The 19,496-nt window shown below is 44.1% G+C and overlaps 1 protein-coding gene across 1 annotated transcript in view; it reads left to right on the forward strand.

The window, feature by feature from the left end:
• Positions 1 to 19,496, forward strand: part of Ttc6 (tetratricopeptide repeat domain 6) — a 195,196-nt gene that overhangs the window by 15,636 nt on the left and 160,064 nt on the right. Inside the window, exons 5-7 of the mRNA XM_052738582.1 lie at positions 860 to 1,060; positions 2,418 to 2,498; positions 13,754 to 14,677. Coding sequence (XP_052594542.1) covers positions 2,487 to 2,498; positions 13,754 to 14,677 — 936 coding nt within the window. The 5' untranslated portion in view covers positions 860 to 1,060; positions 2,418 to 2,486. The remainder of the gene's footprint in view (positions 1 to 859; positions 1,061 to 2,417; positions 2,499 to 13,753; positions 14,678 to 19,496) is intronic.

The following is a 19,496-nucleotide window of genomic DNA, read 5'->3' on the forward strand; positions in this document are numbered from 1 at the left end:
AAGACTCCCCAAAGTACTTAATCAACATCACTCTCCCTCTCCCAAGATGACTACTGTTTTAGTTAAGGTTTCTATTGCTGTGATGAAATACCATGGCCAAAGCCACTTGGGGAGGAAAGGGTTTATTTTGGCTTACTCCTCCACATCACTGTTCATTACGGAAAGGAAGGAAGTCAGGACAGGAACTCAAAATGGCCAGAACCTAGAAGCAGGAGCTGATGGAGATGCCATAGAGGGGTGCTGCTTACTGGCCTGCTCATCATGGCTTGCTCAGCTTGCTTTCTTATAGAACCCAGGATCACCAGCCCAGGGGTCACCCTCCCCCACTAATCATTTTCAGTTAAGAAAATGCCCTACAGGCTTGCCTGCAGCCTCTCTCTCAGAGTCATTTTCTCAGTTGAGTCTCCTTCCTCTCCAGTGACTCTCGCTGGTGTCAAGTTGACATAAAACTAGCCAGCACGACTACTGTGTGGACTTCTGCGGAGAGCACTTTGACATGTTTATTTGTCATATGTAAGCTCAGGGTGTATCTGTAAGTGCCATAGTTTATCCTGATCTGGGATTTGAACCCTATGTGACGGACTCAGACAACATGGGCCACTCTGTATCTAGCTTCGTTGACCAATATTGCAGGTGTGAGAGATTGCTGTGTCGCTCTTCCCAAAGGGTGAGCTTGATTCGCCTCCTTGATATTAGCATTGTGTTTTATGGTTACTATTTTGTGGATTTTGCTTTTGATGAACTTTTGGGTTGGTTTCAGTTTTTAGTCATACCGACAAAATGGCTAGGTTAAAAAAAACATTAAAATATAAATGTTTACAATTTACACTCTCTCTGTTTTTCTTGCTCTTCCTAGCAGGGTTGCTGAATATTAATATGTGTACATTCAACTTTAATAGATAAGGCCAATCATTGCTTCATGGATCACATCAGAAAAACTGAATGTTGCAAATTTAAGATTATTCTGTGAGTTCCGGAAACTCGAATCACATGCCTCAGAGTTCGAGTCTCTTTAGAGCTGGACTCATGGTGGGCAGGCGACACGGCAGCACATTGACAGGTAATATAGACATACTCCTTTAAAAACAAATGGTTGTGTGTCTGAAGCCAACATTACTCCTTTGAAGATGTAAAGAAAGAAGGGGTTGCAAAGGCTCGTTAAGCTGGGTGGTTGGTCAATCTGGGAAGAGCAAGTCTGACCCCGCAGCCCTTTGGGATTCATTTCCACCACTGCTTGAACTGAGACCTCTCTGAAAGGCTTCAAGCCTCTGGGGCCAGGGCCTGAAGCCGATTTCTAGACTCCACTGTGGCAGGGGTTGGGAGTGGAGCGTGTGCAGCGCTCAGGTGCTGGAACCGCGAGGCAGGGCTTGTTGCTGGGCGACCAGGGAGCCGGTCCTTTCTTCCCCATTGAGTTGGCAGAGCCTGCCTGGGCCGTGTGTCCCAGCGGTCTGTGGGACATCTGGCCCGTTACCATCAGCGGGGAGAAGGTCTGGACCACCTGAACCATCCAGGTGAGCAGAGGCTGTGGACCCGGGTGCAGGTCATTTCCTTTGGACTCTGGAGAGGCCGTGGTGATTGGGGTGAGCCGCTACTCCCTCTCTCTCATCCGCTTTGGTAGATTCCAACTTCACAAAAGTCCGCGTCAACTCTAGGGCTGACATGGAGAGGTGATTAGGGCTGGAGGAGGCTCTGGGCTTCTGTAGGCTCTAAATTAGAGTTAAAGGAAAAGGTTTCGTGGGAAAAGGAGCGTGGGCAGAAGAGGAGGTAACAGTGAAAACGGCCAGTGGAAGTAGGTAGATTGGGCTTTGAGGAACCGAGGAAATAGTGTGTGTGGGTGTGTGTGTGTGGCGGTGTATACGGGAAAGAGGTGAGGAATCAGGACAGCTGTGGGGGCGTGAAAGCTAACAGGGGAGGCAATTAATGTCATCACTGACCATTTCTGCTGCCCGAGCCAGGACTGCTAGATTTGGACAAGTCTTAACCATTAGGTGAGAACTCCCGACGGAGTCTATCTATCTAATTTCAGGACAGAGAGCTGTTTCTATTGCAGTTGGGAGTAAACAAAGTGTTCTGAGCTTACTGCAGGGGTTATTTGCTACTGAAGACTGCAGACACAATGAGTCCTTTTGCAGATTTGTGTTGGAGGAATTTAGAAGGAGATAGTTTTTCTTTCTTTTTTAAACATTCAAATATAAATGTTTACAATCTTCTCTGTCCTAACTTTAAATAGTAGTATGGTTTATAAGCAGTAAGCCACACAATGGTGTAGTCTATAGGCTGTAAAATCCACACAGGTCTACAGTTTGAGGAATTTTGACAGAGATTCGCACCCTTGAAACAATTGCTACAATCAAGATGATTGAATTGCTGTTTCTGCTCACTCGGTCATCCACACCTGCTCTCTGTCTCTCCCTCAGAGCAGCCACGGAGATCTGCCATGGGACAATACAGAACCAGTGTGTGTTCTGCAGTCTGCAGTAGATGGCATGCGCACTTTGGTGAGCGGCTCCATTCACTCAGGACGGTGACTTCCCAGGGCCCTATTCTCCACTACAGTAGCTTACTGTAGTAATGTCGGCCTTGTTTCTTTGTGTTTGTGTTTAAGACAGGGTCTCACCATGTAGCCTGGACTAACCTGACTGTGATCCCCGTCTTTGTCTCCCAAGGGCTGGCTTTACAGACATGTTCCATCATGCTTGGCCCTGTAGTAAGTTTTGAAACCGGATACTGCAAATTGTCTAGATTTGTTTTTCCTTTTGAAAATTATTCTAGATTTGTTTTTCCTTTTGAAAATTATTTTGATGATTTTTTAGGGCACTTGAAAATATTTTAGAATTAGCTTGTTATTTCTGTTAAAAACGTCTGCTGGCGATTTTTGCAGACAGTAGACAACAAAGCAACACAGTCTGCTACAATCTCCAGAAAGCATACAGGAGAAAGTTGACAACAGCTTTTAGAATAGGCAGTGAAGAGCCAAACATCTCTAGTTTAATATCAAAGCAAAATAGAAAATGTTGCAGAGCAGAATAGAAAAACATCTGGAGTCCATCCCGGAGGGGTCAGTGTGGTCTCCGGAGTTCTCCCTTCCCAGAGACAGGAAGTGACCAGGTGACCAGAGCCGCGGCATAAGACAGACAGCTTCAGAAATTCTGTACTCCACTCTCAGTAACAGACGTTTTAAAGAGAGGGCAGAAAAAGAAGGAGGAGGGAAGACTATTTGGGCTGTAAATGAAAAACTCTCTCGCCAGCATTCTACCTGAGCAAGGAGATGGTCATGAAAAAACAAACGAGCAAGCAGTCAAGTGGAGCCACAGTGGGACGCTATTTTAAAATGCTCCCTTGCCGGGCGCTGGTGGCACACGCCTTTAATCCCAGCACTCGGGAGGCAGAGGCAAGAGGATCTCTGTGAGTTCAAGGCCAGCCTGGTCTACAAAGTGAGTTCCAGGAAAGGAGCAAAGCTACACAGAGAAACCCTGTCTCGAAAAACAACAACAACAAAAAATGCCCCCTGCTGGTCCAGGCACTGGGGAACTGCACTCCTAGGAAACTCTGAGCAAATGCCACTACAAAACGCTGAAAACTGACCAGAATACCTCCCAATTATGGGGAAGAAACTTCAAATGGGAACTGTGCAGTATTCAGCGAGGGGGAACCTGGACGGTGCCATCTCCGGGGGATGTAGATATAGGCTCCTGGTAGTGTACCTGACACCAGTAAGGACTGCCCAGTGGTTAGGGCCTGCACTTGAAACCTGTGAAGAAAGAGGGCCAGCATTTGTGACCCTTATAGCCTTATAAAGGACCGTCTAGCACCGAGAACAGCATTCATAACCCAATACCTTGAAGGACGCCCTTGAAACATCTGTGCAAAAGACTGCCCAGGGGTGTGACAGGCATCGGGGAGCCATGGAAGGAACAGGAGGATGAGGCTGGAGCAGTGAGGAGACTGACCGTTCAGACCGAGTGCCTCCCACCCAGCTCCCTCCACTTCTGTGTGATATCCATGGCAGTTTTACAGGCCAGCTCTGTCCTGTTCTGTTCTCACTACCCCCTCCTTTTTTGTCTTTATTTTTTCACTACTCTTTCTCTTCTTTTGTTTTTCCATTGATAAGCTTTCCCCCAGAAGGCGAGCTAGCCTCGTCTGTGGGCTTCGTGTGTCTCAGCCTTCTCAGAGCTGGGACCGTTTGGGGTTATCTGATTGCACTTTCTCGCCTCCCCCTCATTATTTAACCCTTGGTCCGAGTTACCCCATTTCTCTCTCTTTTCCCTGTTGTCTCTACCTTCTATTTACTTTTCCCTCTCTCTACTCAGCAGACTCACTTTTTCCTTCACACTTGCACCTTACACTCTTATTGTGTACACTTCTAGTTCTCTTCCTTTACTTCTTCAAATGTTGAGAGCTGAAGAGGGGGTTGATTCTGTTTGACTAACACTATGACTTTCACAATGTGCTTACTCTACTCTTAGGGGAGTACTAGGAATTGGGTCTGATGTCCCGAACACTGGTATAGCATAGAAGGATGGTGCCTCAACCTTACAGCACCATAATCTGTCTTGAACATTGCAACCAGTTTCACTAAAATAATTATAATTAAAAAAATATCACCCAAGCCGGGTGGTGGTGGCACACGCCTTTAATTCCAGCACTCGGGAGGCAGAGGCAGGCGGATCTCTGTGAGTTCGAGGTCAGCCTGGGCTACCAAGTGAGTTCCAGGAAAGGCGCAAAGCTACACAGAGAAACCTTGTCTCAAAAAACCAAAAAAAAAAAAAAATCACCCAATGGTCAACTCCAGGTGCAAGTCTCAACACGAAAACACAAGCAATGTGAAAAAACAAGGTAACACCACTGCTCCAGAAATGACCAGTCCCACCCATGGCCTCCCAATGAAAGAGAGTTAGATGAAATCCCAGACAAGGAATTCAAAAGAATTATTATGAATTATGTTCAAAGAACTCAAAAAGGACACAAACTCCTGAATAAATCCCAAGATAACAACAACAAAAAAGATGACTGAAATAAGGAAATCAATATTGGATATGAAAGTAGAATTCAATAAAGAGAAATAGTAAAATAAAGAAACTGGAAATGAAAAAGTTGAAGAAGGTAAATAAAAAGTTATGTGAAAAGATTCACCAATAGGATGGATCTATGGGGTAAACAGATTACCAGGACTTGAAAACAACATACAGGAATTGGAACATTTGGTTAACTACAAAGATAAGTTAATAAAAATAAATACATGAATGAAAACTTTGAGGTCTACAGGGCACTATGGAAAAACTAAATCCGTGATTCATACTGAGTGATCTTTCCTAGGGGTACCTGAGTACATGCCTATCCACTCCAGATAGGGCACTAGAGACCAAAGAAATGATTCCACTGCAGTGCAGCTTAGTGAGCCAGCGAGTTTACTGGGGTAACAGGAAAATGGATGACTCAAAGACAGCTGAATCACTGAAATGCCCATTCTTCATGGGCAGTGACTCATGAAAACTGTATCCCGGAGCTCCCCGTATAACCCACAGGCAGGGGGAAGAGTCTATCTCCATGAAAGCTGCATTCCGGAGCTGCCCGCACAACCCACAGGCACTAGGAGAGTCTTTCTCCAACAGGAGTTACTGCTTGTGTGATAGAAGGGAGGAGCTGTGGGCCCTTGTGGCTTCCTCAGTTCTGAGACCTTCAAGCTTCTGCTGCTTTCCTTCCCTCCAAGAGGGAGTGTTACAATTTGGAAGAAATTGCTACAAAACACACAGAGTTAGAGAAGAACAACTTCAGTCTAAAGGCTTAGAAAACATTTTCAATTAAAAAAAAAGATCACAGCAGATCATTTCCCAAATCTAGGGGAAGAGATGTCTATCCAGGCAACATTTAGAACACTGAGTAGACAAGACCAGAAAGGAGCCTTCCCACGTTGTGTTAATATTAAACTAATAAATATATAGAACAAGGAAAATACACCCAAACCTGCAAGGGAGAAACACCAAGTCATATATAAAGTGTGGGGTGGGGAGGGCTCATCAGAACAAGAGGCGATTTCTCAACAGAAACTTTGATTTTCAAGCTCAGAAAGAAAACAGCAGTCAACCCAGCTTACTATACCCAGCAAAACTCTGTCATAACTGAAGTAGTACTAAAAAATTTCCAAAGTAAAAGAAGTAAAAGAATTCATAACCCTTAAGCTAGTGCTACAGAAGATATGTGGAGGAATCCTTTGGACTGGAAGAAAAGCCAACACATCCACGAAGCTACAGTGAAGAGCAATCCATGCTCCAGTATAGGTAAGCAAATGAGAAAAACACAAACACAAACACCAAGTACCGCAAATCAACAAAATGACAAGAAACACAGTACACATCCTTTAATAACAACTCCGAGTGTGAGTGATGTCAGTTCTCCATTCAAAAGACACAGGGTAGTGATTAGTTTAAAAGAGAGGATCCACCTATTTTTGCCTCCAGGAAATGTAGCTCACCACCAAAGGCAGATGCAGTCTTAGGTCAAACGATGGGACATGTGTTTCAAGCAAATGGAATGAGGAAACAAGCGTCACTGTTCTAATATCTGATAACATAGACTTCAAGTGAAAATGCTATATTTCAAGTCCTGAAAGTTAATAACTGTCAACCAAGATACTTAGCAAAGTTATTTTAATGGAGAAAAATTTGGGTAAATAAGAGTATTTGAAGACAAACATAAGTTAATGCAGTAATAGCTTAGTTCAGAAAATTCTTAAAGGAACACCACACACAGAAGAAAAAGAAAGTTTCATCCATAAGAACACAGGTGTCGTAATTGGGGTTACTAAGGCTGTGGTGACACATCATGATCAAAAAAAGCAAGCTGGGGAGGAAAGGGTTTATTTGGATTACATGTTCATATCTTATTCCACCACAGACGGAAGTCAGGACAGGAACTCAAGCAGGGCAGGAACCTGGAGGCAGGAGCTGATGCAGAGGCCATGGAGGGGTGCTGTTTACTGGCTTGCTCATCATGACTTGCTTAGCCTGCTTTCTTATAGAACCCAGGACCACCAGCCTAAGGATGACACCACCCACAATGGGCTGACCCTCCCCCATCAATTAAGAAAGTGCTCTACAGGCTTGCCTACAGCCTGATCTTATGGAGGTATCTTTTCAATTGAGGGTCCCTCCTTTCAGATGACTCTAGCTTGTACCAAGTTAACATAAAACTAGCCAGCACATCAGGAAAGAATGCATTTCTTGAAGTGAAGAGATCAAGAGAGAGCTAAGAAAGAATCGGTCATGTTCAATGCCACACATCTGCAAAAATCCTTTACCAGCAGGAGAGGGAGAAAGGATCTACCAGTAAACAAAAGGACCAGAGAAATGACCAACAACAGCACCAGAAAGAGTAAAGCCTCACCAATCATAACCTTACACATAAATGGCCTTAACTCACCAACTGAAGACACAGGGTAGCTGACCGAATTGATAAACAAGATCCAACTAACCATTGTCACCAAGAAACTCACAAAACTAGAAAAGACATCCAGAATAGGAGAGTCCAAGTTGGAAACAAACCTAGCCGGCAAAAGGAAACTGCAAACGAGCTGGCACAGCGATTCTTGTGTCTAACGGGGTAGACTTCAAACCAAAGCCAGTGAGAAGAGGCATGGAGGCCATTGCATAGTATATTAGGGACGATTCACCAAGAGAATATAACTATTATAAATATATATGCACTTGAATCTTTGGCACCCCAGCTTCATAAAACACACACTAAAAGACATAAAAGACCCGGTCCTGATGCAATAATACTGAGAGACCTAAAGCACCCCACTCTCGCATCTCAATAGAACTTCCAAACCAAATGTCAGTCAAGAAACATGAAAGCTAAATTGTACCACCGATCAACTGGAATTAGCATATACATAACATTCCACTAGGGAAATCACATTCTTCCCAGCAGAGCTCAGAACCTTCTCTAAAACTAGCCATGTTATAGACTACAAATAGTCTAAACAAATACAAAAATTGTGATAGTTTCCTCATCTCAGCAGACAGCCATGGAATAAAAGTATAAAGTAACAACTAGCAAGACTAACTTCAAAAATACACAAATATTTTGGAGACTGAACACTACATAAAAATTTTCATTAAAATTTTAGATTAGTATACAAAATACTATGTTGCATCATGGCATATTTTTGAAGATTACACTTATTTATTTATTGGGGAGGGGCATATATGTACCACAGTGCACATGTAGAACAACTTGCATGGGTCTGTTCTCTCCTCCTATCATGTGGGTTCTGGGAACTGAATCCAGGTCTTCAAGTCTTGGTGGCTCCTGAACCATCTCACTGTATGGGTGTGTGTGTGTGTGTGTGTGTGCACACGCGCACACAAACATGTTCCTAGTTAACTTTTAAGAGTTGAGTCTTTCTCCATCAAGGATCCAAGTATTATGGAAAATATGGAAAGATGGAAAAAGTTACTATTCTGTTCCTAGTAGAATTATTCATATGGTAGGATATTTTCTTTTACATCTTCAAGGAAATTCTGATCAAAGCACAAATAGATCTCCTTTTTTTTTAACCACTGATATTTCAAAAGCAAATCATAATATTTTTATTTTCTTTGCCGGGGATGGAACTTTTGCCAGCTGAGATGAGCTGTCTGGTCCCTGGGCTTAGGAGTTTCTGTTGGAACTTTAGTACAAGTTGGTGTTGACATGAATTTAGGGAATAGAGATAATATTTGGCTCTGGACCTACAAGAGAGCCTGAATCCTGTTCCTAATGAATCACTTCTTCCACTGAGGCACCTTGACTGTATGTTAGAGAGGACAAGCCAGGTAAACCATTTTGCTCCTGACCTGGGCTTCAGCCCCACTGTGAAGAGTGAGGCTTAGCATGAAGATTTCCTTCCCTTGGACTTCGGGGCTTCATGAAGCTTGGGCCCAGTTCACCTGGGGAGTGTTCAGTATAGTTTTACTTCACATAGACTGGGAAGCAGAACCCTGAGTGTGGTGACACATACCTGTAATTCCAGTGCTTGGGAAGCAGGCGGAGGAGGAGGATGGGAAGTTCAAGGCCAGCCTGTACACACAGCAAATTCCAGCTGCTGGGGCTATGTTGCAAGAGCTTTGCTCAAAGGAAAGAGAACATGGATCTGGAGCAGAATTTGGCTTTCCTGTTCCAATAGAAGTAACACCAACCTTAAGGATGGGAGAAGAGCTTGTACGCATCAAAGTGTAGAGTTCATGCCGGAAGCACTTTGGCAGCCTCTAGAAGCTGGAGTTTAGCTATTTCTGGCCAGAGTTTCTTCCTGATGCCTTGCTTGGCCTGGTGGTGAAGGAGCAAAAGCTGGGCCTTGGCCCCTCTACTGCCTGTTGCCTCTAACTTCCAGTACAAGAGACAGGAAAAGGGATGCACTTACAAATTTGGAAAGAACAGGAGAGTGAAATTCTTGCTTGACTTCCAAAGATTTTTTTTTTAAAGCACAGTCTGTCCCATCTCAAACCATGGAGTAGACTTAGTTAGCTTGGATTATGAGCAGACAATCTGACCCTTTCTTATTTGGGGACAAATGTATTATTTTTTCTTTGAGCATCTCGAAACTAGAACCAGCTTCTCTTTGTAAATTGCCCTCAAGAAAGAGAAAGAATTTTTAAAAGTAATTCCCTTATTTAGTGGTGTTGAGGGGTGGGTGGGTGGAGAGACACAGGCAGCCAACTCCCAAGAGCTGACCCATAAGCCTTCAGATACCACCCAGCTTGAAGGCCAGATAGAAGCTCCTGTCTATTGAATTTTAAGCTCTGTTTCCTGTTAGTTTATTTTTGGGGCATAAAAAACGACTTTTCTATTCAGATTCCAAGGGGATGTACATAGAAATGTTAAACAATGCGCATTTGTTTAAACTTCAGGAACAAACCGAGGGCCCACAAGTTGGGAAGGGCACTCGGAACAGGAACCAAGAAGAGGGAGGGGAGTTGTAGCCGGCTCACAGCAGGTATCACAGTACTTCCAGTGGGTGCACTTACAGTCACTTGAAGGTGGTGACCCTGTGAACACAATGTCACTTGTGCAAACAACAAGGACAGAAGTACTCCGAGGAGTTTTTAAACGTGGAAACTTCCTCAAAGACTCTAGAACTCACCTCTAAGGTTCATATTTTATGGGTTGGACAACACACGATTGTTTTATTCCTTCCCTATCTTCCTCTTTTTGTTTTTTGGGACAGGGTCTCGTTTTGTAGAGCAGGCTGGCCTGAAATTCAGCAGAGACCTGCCAGCATCTGCCTCCCAGGAACTGGGATTAAAAGCATGTGCCACCACACCTATTAGTTTTTGCTTTGTAATATGAACCTCTGATATATACATCTGGAATCAAACTGCCCCAGGACTAGTTGGTGGAGCTGGGTACAGAAAGGAAGCTTAGCTCTCAGAGGAGAACTCTGTCATGTTACAAAGGTCTTCAGTTTAGGGTCAGCAGGGTATGTTTCAGAAATGGATACATGGGCAGTTTTTTCATGTTACCCCAGCTGGGCACTAAATGACTTCTACTAGGAAGACAGCTGTTTTGTATATTGATATGAGTCTAATCAAGGAATATGGATAAGTGGTAAGCAAATCAATGCTTTGGATATTTAATTAGTTCATATTTTAAATAGTTCTTGACTTATTTTTGGCACAAATCAAGGCATAATTCTGTCCTAAGTAGTCAACCAATGGCCCCAGCATGATTTATTGAAGAGTTTTTCCTTCTATAACCTATCAATTTCTGCCTTTATAATATACTTCATATATCTCAAAATTCTTTCTCAGTCTACCTACTGATTCTATCTGTGGTGTTTCAGTTTCTTTATCTTGCAAGTGTTAATTATCCAGGCACTCCTTCACAGAGGAGCAGGTGAACATATCCTCCATTTCTCTTTTCACAGTGTTTGGTAATCTTATTTATTATTCCAAGTAAATAAAAAGTTTTAAATATCATTGTTAAATTTATGTGTAAAATGAAATCAATATGGTATCTTGAGACTACCAGGTATAATTACAATATTTGGCTTATCATCAATGAACATTAGTTGTGTATTCAATCTTTTATGACCTTCAATTAAATAAAATTAAATAAAATTTATTCAAATAGTGTTAGTAAATTTTTACCATGCATTTAGCTTGATACTTACTCTTTTGGCAATTAGGAAGACTTGCCATTATTTTTTAAATTGGAGCATTTGGTATAAAGGATGCCATTGGTTTCCACATTGTCTGTGTAATTTTAGATTCAAGTTCCTTGGGGGAACATTTACATTTTAAATGGTTCTTTAGTGTCTATGATCTCTGCTTCACTATTTAAATGCTCCTCAAAGAACCTTGGCTTTGGATTTTCTTTTAAAAACTGTGGGTGTTTCTTTGGAAACTGGCTTGTTTGTTACAAGGTCTCTAGATCCGCCCAGTAGTTCTCCATCTCCTGGTTGCCCTGTCTCTTGTCTCCTGAGTGCTGGGCTGGGCTTGCCCTCCTGCTGACTTTAAAGTCACTGCTCTGATCCAGGATTTTCTGTTTTTATTTTCATTGTTGTAGTTCTGTGCTCCAGCCACTCTTCTTGGCCTCTAGGGAGCCCCGCTCCCTCATATTCTTGGTCCCTTGTTCTCACGCCTTTCGCCATTCACAGTAAGCTCTCATTGGTCTTTTTTTTTCTGCAGTTCCTCCTGGCTTTCAATAATGATCTCAGCACTTTCAAGATCTCAAAATTCAGCCAGGCGGTGGTGGCACAAGCCTTTAATCCCAGCACTAGGGAGGCAGAGGCAGGCGGATCTCTGTGAGTTCAAGGCCAGCTTGGTTTACAAAACGAGTTCCAGGAAAGGCTCAAAACTACACAGAGAAACCCTGTCTCGAAAAACAAAAAAGCAAAACAACAACAACAAAAAAGATCTCAAAATTCACTTGAGACCATAGGTATCCTACAAGACCTGGCTGAAAAATGGAAATTGGCATTTAAAAATTATAGTAAATACGCAACATGAAGTTTACCTTTTTAACCATTCTCAAATGTACATTTGGGTGAATAACAAATTTTAATATGCATTTGTTTTTGGCCTAGACTTCAATGAAGTGATACAAGGTCCTCATTAATTTTTTTCAGCTAGGATGAAACCCAGGGTCTTGTTAATGTTTAGCAAGTAACTTCCCACTGAGCTTATCTCTTTAAACTGTCGATGTATCTTTTTTTGATGAACTTTCAATTGCTCCCATTTATTTTTGATATTTAAAATTTATTTTATATATATATATATATATATATATATATATATATATATATATATATATATATATAATTTTCTAGGCAGGATATTGCTGTGTAGCCCTGACTGCCCCCAAACTCAGTATGTAGCACAGCCTTGGTCTCAAACTTGTCTCTACTTCTACCTCCCCTGAGTGCTGGGATTTCAGCTTGCACCACCACACCCAGATCGCATTTTTTTCTTAATCGTTGACCAGGTGCTATCATTTTTTACCATGTTAAGTCTGTTTACTTTCTGCTCCGTTATCAATTCCAGGCCTCCCTCAGGCTAAAGTTACCAAGCTTCTTGGTCCCCCTTTTCTCTCTGTATAATATTACCATCTCCAAGTGCTAATTTCATCAAACCACTTTTCTGCTAAAAATCTCAAGTGGGTTTCCAGCTAAATTCACAGCTAAATACAAACATCTAGCATTCAAGGCTTTGTGAGTTAGCCGCAGCCTCCGCCTTGAGGCTGACCTCCATCCTTCCTTCCCTGTGCCACAGCAGAAGTGAGACACCAAGCAAAGTGGCTGGACAAGAGAGACACCTGGGACCATCTGGAGAAGGAAGAGGCAGCAGCTATGAAGTCCGGAGCAGAGATTTGGCCCTTCTGTTACCACAGACCTCAAATTTTCTCCCAAGAGAAATTTTTATGTGAATATGTTCCAATTTAAACTTGTCCGATATAATTTTATGTTTTTTTTTGCGAAACTTCCAAATAACTGAAAAACATGTTTGCTGGCCCAGTCCAAGCCACGGGGTGGGGGCTGGGCATACAGTTGGAGACCCCTATTCCCTGCGACCTGCTGCTACCTTAGGTGTTCTGTGCCTACCTTTACGAAGTCTTGCTTGGTTGGAAGTGGGACACAATATTAGAATCTGAAGAAATGTTAAGCTGGTCGGTGGTGGCACACGCCTTTAGTCCCAGCACTCGGGAGGCAGAGGCAGGTGGATCTCTGTGAGTTCAAGGCCAGTCTGGTCTACAAACAGAGTTCCAGGACAACCAGAGCTGTAACACAGAGAAACCCTGCCTTTCAAAAACAAACCAAGTGTTAAAACAGGTCCTAAGGGGCTTGGGAATTATCACTGAAAAAAAAAAATTGCTCGTTTAGAGGAGTGGTCCCTAGCCTTCCTAATGCTGTGATCTATTAATACAATTCCTCATGTTGTGGAGACCCCAACCATGAATTTATTTTCGTTGCTACTTCATAGTAATTTTGCTACGGTTATGAATAGTGATGTAAATATTTGTGTTTTCTGGTGATCTTAGGTGACCCCCGTGAAAGGGTCTTTGTTTCGCAAAGGGGACTGGCCCCACAGGTTGAGAACAACTGGTTTAGAGTAATTTCGTGGTTCCTGTGAAAGGCCATAGATACGGACGTAAAATGGGTTGAACACAGTACATTCTATCCCGAGACATTTTGCGGAACTGGACTTTTATGAACCTAAGTTTTATTAAACACATATTAATATATATATATATATTTGGGTGGGGGGATATTTTACAGGTCAAGTTCGTCAAGATGTCCACCATCCCGAAGCACTTCGGACTGACAGCCAGAGAAGAATCGTACATGTTTAAAGAGCTGGAGAAGGTTCGCCAGGAGACCAAAAAGGAATGTTACCAGTTCAAGCAGAAGCTGGCGGCCAGGCTGCCTTGGAGGGCATGTCCTGAGGATGACTTCGAGGACCAGGACGGGGAGGCGCGCCCGTGCAGCGCCGGCAGCTCCGGGGCCCAGAGGCCAGCGTCCTTGGGGGCCAAGCCCTTGTCGCCGCCGCCGCCGCCGCCGTCTAAGGTGCAGAGCCCAGAGCGCCCCGCCAAGGCCGACCTGCAGGGGGCGCCGCAGAGCACGCGGCGGCGCGGCCCCGGGAAGCCCGAGCCCTTCCGTCCCCGGGACTTCTACCTGCGGAGCTCGGCGTTCCTGCGGCACCAGTCCCCTAGAGCGCCGCCGGCCATCGCCCGCCAGGCTGGCACCGCCAAGCCGGCGCGCCTGCTGCGGCCGCGCTCGCGCCACAAGAGGCGGCACGTCAAGATCCAGGGGGAGCAGGTGTCCAGGCGCGTCTTCCCCATGAGCCCCGCGCACCAGGCCCCGGGGATCGAGGTGGCCCGCCCCCGCTACCGACAGGCCAGCTCCTTGTCCAGCCTGAGCAGCGAGACGGACGAGAGCGGGCGGCTGCTGCGCAGGCTGCGGATCCGCACCCACTTCCTGCGCGAGGGCATGGGCTCGGCGCGGTGGTTCAGGCCCCTGTCGAGAACCGGGCGTGAAATGTCGTCGTCGGGCCAGGCGTCCCTGCAGATGACACGCGCCTTCCCCACGAACATAGAGGAGATCGTAGCCTCCCTGCAGTCCGAGGCCCAGAGGGCCTCAGACCAGACCATCAAGGAGCTCATCCAGAGCATCCTGGGCCAGAACTACGACCTCACCAAGGAAGTAGGTGAACTAGACTAGGGCCGCTGGGTGTGCGAACTCCAGGTTATACATGCACCGAACGCACCCATGTGCATACATTCCCGGCACTGGGTGTTGTACTTGGTGGCATAAGCTGTCTAGTTGGGATATTGTCTCCCCCATTGACTCCATTTACGTTCCTTTCAGACATTTATATATCGTAGGAAGCTTCTGCCGTCGTAGGTTTCCATATGGCTTTTCAAACGGCCATAGTGTTAGCTGTTCCTTCCCTTATTGCCATTCTCTTCCATCCGCCTCCCTGTATAATCTTCCTAGTCTAGTTTTTCCTTTGTCTCTCCAAAATACTATTTTCTATCCCACCCGCAGTTCCTTTCCAGGTACCTAACCTCTGTGCTTATTCAGACGGGTAGCACACACACTGAAGGCATAAAAGTGAATATAAGAGAAAACATACATTTGTTTTGTTGGGCCTGGATTACCTCAGTCAGGGTGATTTTTTTTTTTTTTTTTTTTTGCTCCATCCATTTACAGGCAAGTATCATCTTCTTAACAACTGAATAATATTCCCTTGTGCGAATATACCACGTTTTCACTACCCATTCATCAGCTGATGAACATCTAGGTTGTCTTCCAATTTCTGGCTGTTATGAATAGAGCAGTGAAGAATATAGATGAGCAAGGGTCTCTGTGGTAAGACATAGAGTCCTTTGGGTGTGTATCCTAGAGTGGTATAGCTGGATCTTGAGGTCAATCGATTCCCAGCTTCCTGAAGAATTGTCACGCTGATTTCCACAGTGGCTGTACCAGTTTGCACTCCACCAGCAATGAGTAAGTGTTCTCCTCCCTCCCCCTTGCCAGCACGGGCTGTTCCTTGTTTGTTTTACTGCTCTTGGCCATTCTGACTAGGGTAAGATGAAATCTCAAGGTGCTTTTAAAAAATTGATTTATTTTTATATTTTGTTTATTTTTGAGATTATTATTTAATTAAAAAAATGTCTGCCTTTTCTTCCTCCAACCCCCTCCCCCATATACTTCAAATTCAGGGCCTCTTTTTTTTTCACTAATTGTTATTGTACACATACATATGTGTTTGTATATAAACATAGTCCTAAATACAATCTGTTGAGTCCATATAATGATACTTGTGTGGATGTTTTCAGGGCTGACCTTTTGGTACTGGACAACTGATGGGTGTGCTCTTCCCTGGGGAGGGCCACCTCTCCTGCTCCCAGTTCACTCAGCTGCTTATAGTTCTCTCTGTAGGGTTGAGGCCTCATGGGCTTTTCCCTGTGCAGTGTGGAATCACTCACCTTTGGGCAGTCATAGTGTTGAGACTTTGTGAACATAGCTTCTGATGTTACTAGGAGACACACTCTCACAGAAAATTCCCCGCACTTCTAGCTCTTACAGCCTTTCCTTCCCTCTTCTACAGTGTTTCATGAACCTTAGGTACCGGAGTGTTTTGCAAACGTATGCTTTGAGACTGGGGCTCCATAATTCTGCATTTTGATTGGTTGTGGTTTTCTGTCCTGGTCTCTGTTACAAAGAGAAGTTTCCCTGATGAGAGGTGAAGACTGCATTTGTCTGTCTAAGGGTATAAGGACAAATGTTTATAGATTATTGTTAGGGATTATGCTGGTTTAGTAAACTAGTGGTTGTACATTCTCCTCCAGTAATCATGACGTCACCAGCATTGAGTCGTTCGCTAGGTTTCCAGTACCAGGCACAGTGTCCTTCTTTTTGAGCAGATCTTAAGTCCAATCAGAGAGCTGTTGGTTACAGCCAAGGTATGTCTGCCACTACCTTGATACTATGATAGCTTGGGCTTCTGAAACCTCAAAGCTCACCCCCACAGTGACGCACTTCCTCCAACAGGGCTACACCACCTAATCCTTTCCAAGTTGTGCCACGCCCTGATGACTGAGCCCTCAAGAGTATATAATGCCATGCTGGTCTTTGACGAGCTTCATAGCATCATAGCTGGGTAGGACTGAAGGTTGCCTTTCTCCTTTGGAAGGTCAAATTCCGCCTTTTAGTACAATGGAAGGTAGTCCTCAGGGAAGGGGCCATCAGGTCAATTCCAGCTCAGGGGCCTCTGGGCCCTGTTTCTGAAGAGCACGGTGTCTTCAGAATTGAGGACTTACCTTCCACCTCTCGGGGATAACTAAGGGCAACAGCAATAGGTTGTATGCTTTGGGAGTCCCTCAGCCCTGGCCATCAACTCAAAAGAGGGCTCCTCATTTCTGGTATTGGGGTTTTTGTTAGGTGGTCTTTGGTCCTTGGAGGGAGCAGTGTCAGTTCAAATGATAAAAGTTCATTAAAAGTAGATGTGTATATTTATATGCTGAATTACATGCATTATAACTTTTTTTAAAAGGAAATAGTTAATAGCATGCTTCCTTGTGCCTTTTCAGACATCCTTATTGCTATGTTACCCACCTCCCACCCTTTTCAGTATTTACCTCCCCCCTCCCCTTCCCTAAGCAGCCCTTTCTTTTCCCATTTCCCTGCTCTGATTGCTTGTATCCTTCTACTCCCCTCCATTGCTCCCTCCCCCTCCCCCCCATATTGATGTGACGGTTTGAATAAGAATGGCCCCCATAGGTTCATATATTTGAATGCTTAGTCATGAGGGAGTGGCTTAGGTGGTGTGGCCCTGTGGAGGAGTGTGTCACTGTGGGGCTGAGCTTTGAGGTTCCACAAGCCCAAGCTATCACAAGGGCTTTCTCTTTCCTGCTGCCCGTGGATCCGGATGTAGAACTCTCAGCTGCTTCTTTTACAAGTGTTGCCGTAGTGGTCCTGGTGTCTCTTCACAGTCGTAGAACAATGACTAAGACAGCCGACTGTGGTCCTGTTTCACTTTCCTGGTTTCTGTGGTTACCGCAGGTTATGGACTTATATCTGAAGATGTGGAGCTAGGAGAGAACATGTGGCATTTGTCTTGCTGGGTCTGGGTCACCTCCCTCAATATGATTATTTCTAGTTCCGTCCATTTACCTGCAAAGTTCATGATTTCATTTTTCTTCATTGCTGAATAATATTCCATAGTGTGTACATACCACCTTTTTCGTTTATTGCTGCAGAACATTTAGATTGTTTCCATTTCCTAGCTATTGTGAATAGAGCAACAATGAATTTAGCTGTCTTAGTTAGGGTTTCCGATGCTGTGAAGAGACACTATGACCATGACAACTCTTATAAAGGAAAACATTTCATTGGGGGCTGGCTTACAGTTCAGGGGTTTAGTGCGTTATTGTCATGGTGGGAAGCATGGTGGCATGCAGGCAGACATGATGCTGGAGAGATAGCTGAGAGTTCTACATCTGACTTGGCAGATAGCAGGAAGAGCAGTGACCCCCTGGGCCTTGCTTGAGCTTCTGAAACCTCAATCTCACCCCCCCAGTGACGTACTGCCTCCAACAAGACCACACCTCTTAATAGTGCCACACCCTATGGGCCTATGTGGGCCATTTTCATTCAAATCACCACAATGCCTGAGCAAGTATCCATGGGGTAGAATGTCAAGTCCTGTGGGCATATGCCGAGGAGTGGTATAGCTGGGTCGTGTAGTAGATTTATTTCTAGCATTTTAAAGATTTTCTGCACTGATTTCCACAGTGGCTACACCAGTCTGCAGTCTTACTAATGGTGAGCAGGGGTCCCTCACCTGGATTCTCTCCAGTTTGTTATAGTGTTCCATTGATCTTCGCCATCCCGACTGGGGAAGATAGAATCTCAAAGTTGTTTTGATTTGCATTTCCCTAATTGCTAGGAACAATTAACATTTGTTTTTGTTGTTTGTGTGATATTTCTTAGCCTTTTTTCTTCTGTTATGAATTTTGTTTGTTTGTTTGTTTTTTTGTTTCTTTTGAGACAGGGTTTCTCTGTGTAGTTTTGGTGCCTGTCCTGGATCTTGCTCTGTAGACCAGGCTGGCCTCGAACTCACGGAGATCCACCTGGCTCTGCCTCCTTAGTGCTGGGATTAAAGGCGTGCGCTACCACCACCCGACTCTTCTCTTATGAATTTGCTGTTCAGGCTCCAGGCCCATTTTTTTTTTTTCAAATGGGTCATTTTTTGAGTTCCTAATATATTTTGGATATTAATTCTCTGTCAGGTGCATAGCTTGTAAATATTGTCTCCCAGTCTGTGGACTTATCTTCACTGGGTTGATTGTTTCTTTAGCTGTGCAGAAACTTGTTTCATGAAGTCCCACGTGTTAATCATTGGCCTTATCCTTGGGTGAACAGAGTCCTGACTATTCAGGAAGTTCTTTCCTAGACCTGTAGCAGGTAGGGTACTGCCTATGTTTTCTTCTGGCAGTTTCAGTTTTTCATGTGTAGGTCTTTGATCCATTTGGAATTAGTTTCGTGCAAGGCGATAGCTAAGGGTCTCATTCCCTCCTTCTACATGTGGATATCCAGATTTACCAGCATGCTTTCGGTGTGTTTGACAAATATAAAGTTATGTGTGCTTACGTTTGCGTCTACAATTCTGTCACATTGGTCTACATCTCTCTCTCTCTCTTTTTTTCTGCTAACACCATACTGTTTTTATTACTGTGGCTCCATAATATATCTTAAGATCTGGAACTGTAATCCCTCTAGCATTGTTCTTTTGCTCAGGATTGTTTTGGCACTCTGGAGTCTTTTGTGGTTCCATATGAATTTTGGGATAGTTTTTTTCTATTGCTGTGAAGAGCAAGATGGGGATTTTGATTGGGATTGCATTGAATCTATAAACAACTTCTGGTATAATGGTCATTTTAACAATGTTAGTACTACCAAATGAGCGTGGGATGTCTTTCTATTTCCTTCTATCTTTATTGAAGTTTTCATTGTA

Source organism: Peromyscus californicus, unplaced genomic scaffold, assembly GCF_007827085.1.
Source record: "Peromyscus californicus insignis strain IS unplaced genomic scaffold, ASM782708v3 Scaffold_15__1_contigs__length_86483966, whole genome shotgun sequence".
NCBI classification, from domain to species: Eukaryota; Metazoa; Chordata; class Mammalia; order Rodentia; family Cricetidae; genus Peromyscus; species Peromyscus californicus.